The sequence below is a fragment of the Chinchilla lanigera genome, unplaced genomic scaffold, assembly GCF_000276665.1.
Source record: "Chinchilla lanigera isolate Chin_1 unplaced genomic scaffold, ChiLan1.0 scaffold00050, whole genome shotgun sequence".
Taxonomy (NCBI): Eukaryota; Metazoa; Chordata; class Mammalia; order Rodentia; family Chinchillidae; genus Chinchilla; species Chinchilla lanigera.
The window spans coordinates 11,346,783-11,355,813 of NW_004955451.1; the positions used below are offsets into that span (position 1 = coordinate 11,346,783).

A 9,031-nucleotide genomic window follows, 5' to 3' on the forward strand; every position below is an offset into this window, starting at 1 on the left:
ACCAGCAGGCCGTGGCTGCGATTCTCTCTGTTCCTGGTGCCTTGAAAGGCAGGGCTTTGGCAGAAAGCCGAAACAATGGGGCTTCTGGGATGGGCCAGTGGACGCTGAAGGCAGAGGAGCAGTGTCTGCCACAGCCTGGCCCACTGGTGGGTGGGATGCTGGGTCAGGGTGCTCAGGAACCAGCCGGATGCAATGGCGCACACCTGCATTCCCAGCACTTGAAGGCTGAGGCAAGGGGATTACCTGAAACTTGATGCCAGCCTGGGCTAGAGTGAGCTCAAGGCCAGCCTGAAGTACACAGTGACACCCTGCCTCAAAAAAGAGAAAGGGCTGCACCGGATGTTTCTCCAGCCCTCTGGCTCCTGGCTAGGCTCCTGCTATGGAGGAGTAAGACGGTGGCCCTCAGGGCTACTGAAGCAGCAGCTGAGGCTTCCAGGAGGCCAGGGAACACACACGAGGAAAGAGGCAGGCTGGGTGTAGAGCGATAGAGATATATTTCTTCTGTTGCATATTTCAGACTTCACACTGAGCTTCAGGCACAATGCAGCTCCGGGTTCTTCTGAGCACCCTGACCTCAGGGTGACGGTCCTCACCCAGGCCGCTACTGAGGTCGCCCTTGCAGCGCGCACCCGGAGCACCTGGCACCCTGTGCTGGGCGCAGCAGGTCCCAATGCCCTACTGCGCCATTGTGGGGCAGGGTGTGCTGGGACGCCCCACAGCCAGCCCCTCCCCTGCTGTAGGCTCCCCTGGCTATCAGAGGAGAGGCTGTCCCGGAGAGCCCAGGTCCACAGCGGCCCCCATGTCACCTGCTCTGCTGGCCTCAGCCACAGCCATGAGTACCAAGGTCCAGGATGGGGAGGAGGCCGGGGAGAACAAGGCAGCCCCAGTGTGTCCCAGGGCAGTGGCAGAGGGCTCGACATGACATGGCCCACTTCCTGGGGCTGTTCCCAGCCCTATTGCACATCTTTTGTTTCCAGTTCCTCCCCCACCACCCTTTTTATATTAAAAAAATACAAACGAGATGGGAGAGGCAGGCCTGGGAGGGGATGCCAGGGATGCCGGAGCCCTTTTCCGATCCCGCCCCTCTGGTCCCTAGCAGAGCTGCCTGCTGCGTCCACAGGCTCTTGATGGCTGGAATGGGTGACTGTCTGGGCCTCCTGCCTCACCTGCGGGAGGGACACGCTTCACTGTCTGTCCATAAGGTGCAATGCCCGGTCCTCCGGGCGTGCCGGCTGGGGCCCTGCTACCTGAGTCGCCCATCCGCTTTGACAGGCCCCAGCTCTGACTTGGGGTCAGGGGACAGAGAGCTCCAGCTGGTCAGTCTGCAGGGCTCCAGGGAGGGGCAGGCAGAGGGGCCTATGGCACACAGTCCTGCCACAGACCAGAAGCCACTCAGTTCCTTGTCTGTCCAGGCCTCGAGCGCGGGCCCTGTGAGCTCTGCGTGCCGCCGGGCAGCCTCCTCCGCGGGCTCGGGCTGGGGCAGGTTCAGGATGCCGCTCAGGCCCTGGAAGCTCTGCTCCGTGTACTCGTTGTGCGGCGGGCCCGCGTGCAGCCAGCCGGCATCATCTGGGGGTGCAGAGCAGGCAGTGAGCGCGGCTCGCGGGACCACCCCTCCCCAAGTCCATCTTGCAGGGTGGCCTCGGGCTTAGCCAAGAGCAACTGTATGAAACCAAGGCAGTGATCCCTCATTTCCCAAGTTTAGGACTCAGTCAAACAGCGCATTCAGATTACTTCAGAAAATAAGGAACAAACAGGTTTGTGTCATCCACAAGCCACTTGTCCCTTGTCAGTGGCTCTCAGAAGCTCAGTAGACTCCGTTCCTGTCAGCCCTGTATCCGCTGGTGCTCTACCCTCTGTCTCCATCATACACCAGACACCTGCCAGCCTTGTTTGTTTTGAGACAGGGTCTCACTGTGTAGTTCAGGCTGGCCTTGAACTCACTGTGTAGCTCAGGCTGGTCTCGAACTTGCAATGATCCTCCTGCCTCAGCCTCCTGAGTGCTGGAATTATAGGTGTGAACTACCACCATGCCCATTGATACCTGCCAGCTTGTTCCCTCAGCTTAGAACACGCTCTGCCTCCACTCTAAGGCCCAACCCAGGCCCTCCACCTCTACTCCTCCCTCAGAGGTCTCTTCCACTGGACTGAGTCCCATGCAAGCTGGGGACATGGCTTACCTGCCCTGGGTCTGCCAGCCCTGTACCCCACTCTGTGCTACCCCTGCTCTTACCCACCCTCTTGTGAGTGGGCATGGCAGGGGAGGAAGCACCCACTGTACCCACACCACTCTTACCTCTTACCCCCAGTGCCCCATGAGCCGCCCCAGCAGGCGCCCACCCAGCCCCTGCCCGTTCAGCCTGCGCCCTTGGCTCAGCCTGGCGGACTGGGATGGCCACTCACATTTGCCATCCCAGGACTAGGGAACTCGGGGCCCCGAGGCACAGTCAGGCTCTGCCATGGAGAGGCCATGTAAAGAGACGCAGGCAGAGCAGAGCCTGAGGCCAATGCAGAGACTGGACGAGACATGGGACAAGAAGGGCGGAGAAAGCAGCTCTGGTTCCCAGGGAGACCTGAGACATTTGCTGGTCCTGGGTGGGGCACATTCGCCAGCATCTCCGTTTTCCCTCAAGCTGCTGGGGTGGTGTGAGCGCCATGCGCCCCGAAGTCTCCACCCCCGCTTTACACGGGAGGAGGTGGAGCTCAGGAAGGCTGAGGAGTTGCCACATCCTGGAGTCCAGTCTGCCCACCTCACAAGAGCCCCTTCCCACGTGCCCGCTACAGGCACACCTGGGGACAAGTCAGCTCTTGTGGCTGGCTTCCTAGTGGCATCCTATTCTGGCGGATCCTATTCTGCCAGGCTCTTGAGCATCTTTTGGGCATGAGATCCTTACCTTTCCTGAGAGGTAGTTTGCGGTTGAAGGTCAAGGGCAGCACGAGGAAGCGGGTCTCACCCAGAGGCTCCCAGAACTGCAGCAGCCGTACAGTCCAGGTTCCTGGCCGCAGGGGCCGGCTCAGCGGGGGCTTATACTGGGTGACCTCAGTCTCTGCATCTACTGTGATGTCATATGACGTGGCCACCACATAGGTTGGGTCAATCCAGACCACAGTAGCTGTGAGGTTGGGACCCCGGGCCCAGTGCTGCATGGCCACGGGCTCATCCAGTGGTCCCAGCAGCCCCCCGAAGTTCCGGAAGAGTCGCTCTTTGGGGTCCCACTCGGTGCCAACCTGCAGGGAGGCAGGCAGCTGGGCAGGCGCCGGGGAAAAATGTCCTCTCTACTCTGATGCTGCCTCTCACTGCCACGTCAGGCCAATCACTGCCTCTCTGGGCCTCAGTTTCCCCATCTGTAAGATGAAGGGGTCAGACGAGGACTCTAATCTCTCAACCTGGACATTCACTCTGGGCTTCTATCCTGACTACTGTACTGCTGGGGCTAGCAGGGAGCCCATCCCAGGGGAAAACCACAGCTTCCAGGAGGGCCCTGAGGGGACCCCCAAATGTGCAACCTTAGGGCCCCTCTGGAGCACCCCAGTCCCTGTGGAAGAACCCCTGTGGCATGGGAGCCTGGGCTTGTATTGCAGTGGAGCTGCCCATTCCCTCACTACTCTGCACGCTCTGTGTCCCCATGGGGAGGGCTCCTCACTCAGAGTGAACAAGTAGGGTGACAGGGGCGTGGTCACTGGGAGGGGGCCCACGGAACCCAGCCACAGAGGCCTGATGGACCCCTCAGCCCTCCCTCGGTGTCCCTCATCCAGCTTCCCACTCCCTGGGTCTTGCTAGGGGTCCGGAGAAAGCAAGGGGAGGACCTGTCCCACCTTCACACTCTGGAGCCGGCTGGCCTGGTCACCGCGCCCCAACAGCTTCAGCGACCCCTGGGGCATCAGCCACATCTCAAGCGTCTCTGCCGGCCCCTGGGCTGAGGGCTGCACTGCCTGCGTCACCAGGTAGCCCTGGAAATGGTCGTCATAGAAATACAGGTGCACGCTGGACGGCAAACCCCTGGGCTCAAACCTAAGAAGGTTCCAGCAGGGAGAAAGGGAGATGCCATGAGCAACCTGGCTTGGCCTGGAGTCCAGGGGTTGGGGGCACTGGGGAGTCCCACCCCCAGACACTTGCTTATCTCACGTCTCACATTCCACAGCACCTGCGTTCCTGGTTCTTGCCTTTCATTACCTTTTTCTTGCATTTTACCCTGCCTTGGGCTGGGGGCCTCACTGTGGCCAGTTGCTTTCTCTTTCTGATCACCCCCCAATATGACGCCTCACCCTGAAGAGTGCTCTCACCTGCAGAGCGGCGTGCCCAGTGGGGGCCCGGCAGTGGCGGCGTGGCGCAGGCCCAGGCGTGCGAAGGCGGTGTAGGCAGTGAGCAGGACGTCGCTGAGCCCGCCTGGGCCGTCGGCCGCGTCGTAGGTGTTCTCCCAGTAGGCCTTGAGTGCTGGCGTTCCTGGAGGGTAGCTGCCATACAGGTGGAAGTCCAAGATCTCTAGGACCTCCTGGTTCACAGTGGACTCAAATTTCCGGGCGAAGAAGGTGGGCCTGGAAACTTGCTGCAGGGGAAGAGGGAGGGGGAGGGGGAGGACTATTGGGGCTGCAGAGGTCAGCTCCTGGGGCTGCTGCTGCTGCAGCTGCTGCTCTACAGGCCCAGAGCCAAGGGGGCTCCAGGAAGAGGCCCCTCCTGCCTCTCTGACCCTGAAAGCTTGAGGAAGAGCTGGGGCCCCGGAAAGCACCTGCAGCCGAAGGAAGTCCTGGGGCTTGAAGTCGTTGGGGGAGCAGCCGCACCAGTCCACGATGTGCTTGTACTGGCACTTGCAGCCCAGCTTGCGGTTCCAGTTGGTGACTCGCAGGTTGTTGTCCACGAGGCTCTCGCAGGCGGGGCTGTTCTCCAGCACTGTGTGAAAGAAGGACTGGGGTGGCAGGGGTGGGCAGGGTGAGCTTTGGCCAGCCCGGGCCCACGCGCCCTGCCCGTCCCCACCTGTTCGCCCACCTCGGCTGGGAGCAGTGTGTACGTGTAGAACTGCCGGAGCTGGGCCACCAGCGGGTCGTCTGTGTACACCACATACTCCACGAAGCTGCGCGTCAGCACGAACCAGTCCGAGCCGCCGTCCACCACAATGCCCACTGGGATCTGCCGCTCACCCAGGCGCCACATGTGTGAGTCACACTCGTGGAAGAGACGGTCCAGGCCCTGCTTCTTGATGAACCTGGGGTGGCAGAGGGGGTGGCTGTGGTCCTGCAGCGTGGAGTCGCAGCTCTTACCTCCACCTGCCAACCAGTACTCCTCCATCTGGGAGTGTTTGGGAGGCTTTTATTTTGGTGGTGGCACTAGGGATCAAACCCAGGATCTCACGCGTCCCAGACAAGTGCTCTACCACTGAGCTATACGCTCAGCCCTCTATTTTATTTTCAGACAAGCTCTCACTAACTTGTTCAGGCTGGCCTTAATTTCACTCTTCCTGCCCCAGCCTCCTGAGTAGCTGGGATCAAGGGTGGTACCGCCATGCTTGGCTGGTTTATAGGTTTTTTTCTTCTTTTTTGAGACAGGGTTTTGCTATGCAGTTCAGGCTCGTCTTGAACTCACTTTGTAGCCAGGCTGGCCTTGAACTCGCAACGATCCTCCTGCCTCAGGCTCCCGAGTGCTGGGATTACAGGCGTGCACCACCATACCCAACCACTGTTTATAGGCTTTGTACCACAGGGCTGGGACCACTGAATCCCCCTTTGTGGAAAGGACTGTGACAAGATAGCAGGGCCTCTTGCTTACTGCCCTCACCTGGAGTTGTCCCGGCCGTGCGACTTGAGGAAGTTCTTATCCCGGTTTTTGGATAGGAATGTCACTAACTCTTCATCGGTCCTGGCAAGGGAAGCAGGTGTAAGGAGTGGGTGCTCAGTCTCCCTCCAGCACAGCCTGTACCCCTGGACCTTCCTTCTATTCTTGCTGAGAGCTTGCTGGCCAGATGCCCTGTCCCAACCGGTGCTCTGGGCCCCTAGGGAAGGCCCCACCCCTCCCCCACCCCTCGTCCCAGCATCCAAGGGCAGAGGCCTCTGGCTCATCCTCATCTCCCGTGTCTTATCAGTCCCAGGCCCCAGATCACCTACAGGGCTGGGGCCGGGGGACCATGTCTGGACTGTGGGCACCCACAGTGAGGCTCAAGGAGGAGCCCACCAGCCCCCCGCCGCCCCTGCAGTCCGGAGCACCCCACACACCTGGTTGGGTAGTCAGTGGCACTGAGGTTGATGAAGAAGTCCCAGGTCCAGCCAGGCACCTCCAGCAGGTCCCGCATGCTCCGCAGGTACATCCTCAGGAGGCTGGCGCCACCCCAGATGGTGACCATGCGCCAGGGCGTGACCCGCACGTTCTCGTACCGCTGGGCCAGCGCCACCACTTCACGGTGCAGGTAGTTAGAGCGCTGGGGGGAAGGGGACGCTCAGCGGTTAAGGTCAGACCGCAGTCTGTGAGCCACCACCTCCACCGAGACAGAGGACAGGTGACACGGAGTGCCGAGAGCCACGGGCAGGGCCCCAGCCCCCAAAGGGCTCCCCACCCCATTCACTTGTTCTGGGGTGTTCCGAGACAAGGCCTCGTTACGTAGCCCAGCCTGGCCTCGATGCACGGCAGTCCTGTCTCAGCCTCCCAAATGCTGGGATTGTAGGTGTGCCACCACGCCTGGCTTGGCTATGCCACCTTGGGCAAGGCACCTTATTTCCCTCTTTCTAAACTGCCGGAGCCACGTCAGAGGTCTGTCTGTGACCTCTGGAGTCTCTGCTTTGCTCACCCCCACACCCCGGCCTCCCTGCGCAGTACCTGGTCCACGTGAATGTAAAAGAAGTGCCGCGCATGGTACACGGCCTTGAGGAGGCGCTTCAGCTGGCGGACGGCGCGGCCGTGCACCACCAGCATGTAGGCGATGCGCACTGGGGGACCGTCCACGGGCGGCTGGGCTCGGATCTCGTCCCACTGGATGCCAGGACTCATCTTGCCTGAGCGCAGAGAACGGGGGCAGGGGTGAGGCCCGGCCTACGTCGCAGAGCAGGGGGGATGGGAAGAGGGGCTGCCTGTTTGGCTGCCGATGGAAGCCAGACCTGGAGCCCAGGGTCCCCGCTCCCCCTTGGCCTCCTACACACTTCATGCAAACTTGGCCGTGGAGATGATGGTGAGGGCCCGGGTCATGTGACCACCCCACCTAAGCCTGGGAAGGACCCGAGTGCCCGTTCCCTACCTGCCAGCTGGCAGTGCCGGGGCACAATCTTGGGCATGAGGCTCCCAGCCTGGTGCAAGCACACCACGTTGGCAATCTCCTGCTGGCACTGCTTGGTGCTGGCCCGGGCCAGCGCAGACAGTGCGTCCTTGCCCACGATCTCACACTTGGGGGTGAAGCCGTTGTCCGTAGGCTGGGGGGCGCCCTCCACACTCCCCGTATCCCCATGTGGTGGGAAGCCAGCGGCCCCCACCAGCGCCTCTCCAGCTGCTGCCCCGCTCAGGTTCTGGCGGCCTGGGGGCTCCGGGGGCGGGACTGGCGGGACCCGGCGGCTGGCTCTGTGCCAGCTGGTGACCGCCCGCACCACCTTGGCCACGGGCACACCCGGGCTCTCCACACGGCCCCGCCAGCGCCCATGCCTTCTGCCTGTGCTGCCCCGCCGCCCCGCCGAGCTGTCTGTGTCCTTGGAGCCCTCGCCAGGGTCCAGTGGCCGTGGCTTCCTCTGTCTTCCTTTCTGTAAGAGACACAGACAGAGGTCACTGGTCAGCTCCTGTCACCTTTCACCTGCAAGCTCTGCACAAACAGCACGGCTGCCCGACCAGAGGGTGGAGGAGGCCTCTCCCTGCCCACGTCACCCCATCTCACCCTGTGTCCCACTAGCTCCCAGTCACAGGGCGCTCTGCACTCTGGGTCTCTCCGCACGGAGATACCACTTTCAGCAGATGTTAAAATCAGTGTGCACTTAGGTCCCAGGGACGGAGGACACCGGAGCCCACCTAACACCCACCACGCACACTGGGGACCGGCTGGGAAGTCCTTCAGAAGCCTCTAACTTCTGGCTGCATCCAAAACATTTTCTGGACTAGAGTGCTCCGAGGGGAGCAGCAAGGGCACCCCGCAGGGAGGGGTTCACCCAGGAAGGAGGGACAGAGAAGCCCAAAACTCTTGCTGTGGTTTATAACTAGATGTCCCCCAAAGCCTCAGGTGCTCATTGGCGGGGCTTTGGGGAGGTGACAGGATCCTGGGGGCTTAGAGCTGACGTGACAGGAGGTGGGGCCTGGTGGGAAGAGGTGGTCGGTGGGGGTGTGGCCTGAAAGGTTTCTCTCCAGCCCCCTCCCTGGCTCCTCCCTTCCGCCCTCTCCCGCTCTGCTTCCTCTCTGCTCCCGGGTCTGCCACGCCCCTGTGGACTGTGGACTGAAACGTCTACAAACTGAGCCAAAATAAACCTTTCCTCCTTCAACTGTGAGTGTTGGATACTGAGTCCCAGTGATGGGAGACTAGATGGCCCTCTCGGCGGCCGGGTCCTCTGGGAAGCAGCCAGAGTGCAGGTGGTCCTCATGGCGGCCTCAGGGTTCCCAAGGGAGGCTCCAGGTTGCTAAGCCATCCTACCGTACAGCAAGGAGAGGGACAGAAGCCCACACCTGCAGCGCAGCCCTCAGGAAGTCCTGCTCCACACAGGGACCGCTGCGCCAGGACCCGGCCAGGCCAAGCCTGAGGTCTGCAGTGTGAGGCTGTGGATCCCAGGCGCTTGCAGCAGGGTCTCTCCAGGGGACTGAAGCCCTGGGGCTGCCCCGCTTACCAGGCACTCCTCTGATGGACAGCCCCGCGGGTGCGACGGCCAGGTGGGCGGGCACGACACACCTGCTCCTGCTCCTCTCCCCTTCCCACCCTCTCTCCCCTCCAGACCCAGCTCCTGGTGCCCTGGCAGGTGGCCCCCATGTGCCCCAGTGCAGACATGCTGAGTGGGACACTGCGTCCTTCCCTGATGCTCCTCTAGCAGACAGCAGACTCCCAGGAGAGCCATGGAGCCCTCTCCCCTCAGGCGGGGGTGTGGCTGG

General features: G+C 61.8%; 1 protein-coding gene across 2 annotated transcripts; it reads right to left on the reverse strand.

Moving 5' to 3' along the window:
• Nucleotides 1-471: 471 nt before the first annotated feature.
• Nucleotides 472-7,707, reverse strand: Xylt2 (xylosyltransferase II; the record flags this gene model as incomplete). 2 transcript variants are annotated; one of them, XM_013519098.1, is given in 10 exon segments in its annotated part: nucleotides 472-1,566; nucleotides 2,892-3,225; nucleotides 3,814-4,009; nucleotides 4,282-4,544; nucleotides 4,725-4,901; nucleotides 4,982-5,198; nucleotides 5,768-5,848; nucleotides 6,202-6,404; nucleotides 6,800-6,975; nucleotides 7,215-7,707. In XM_013519098.1, coding segments are annotated over 10 exon segments (2,463 nt in total), but the record flags the coding sequence as incomplete, so codon positions are not given.
• Between the last annotated feature and the right edge of the window lie 1,324 nt (nucleotides 7,708-9,031).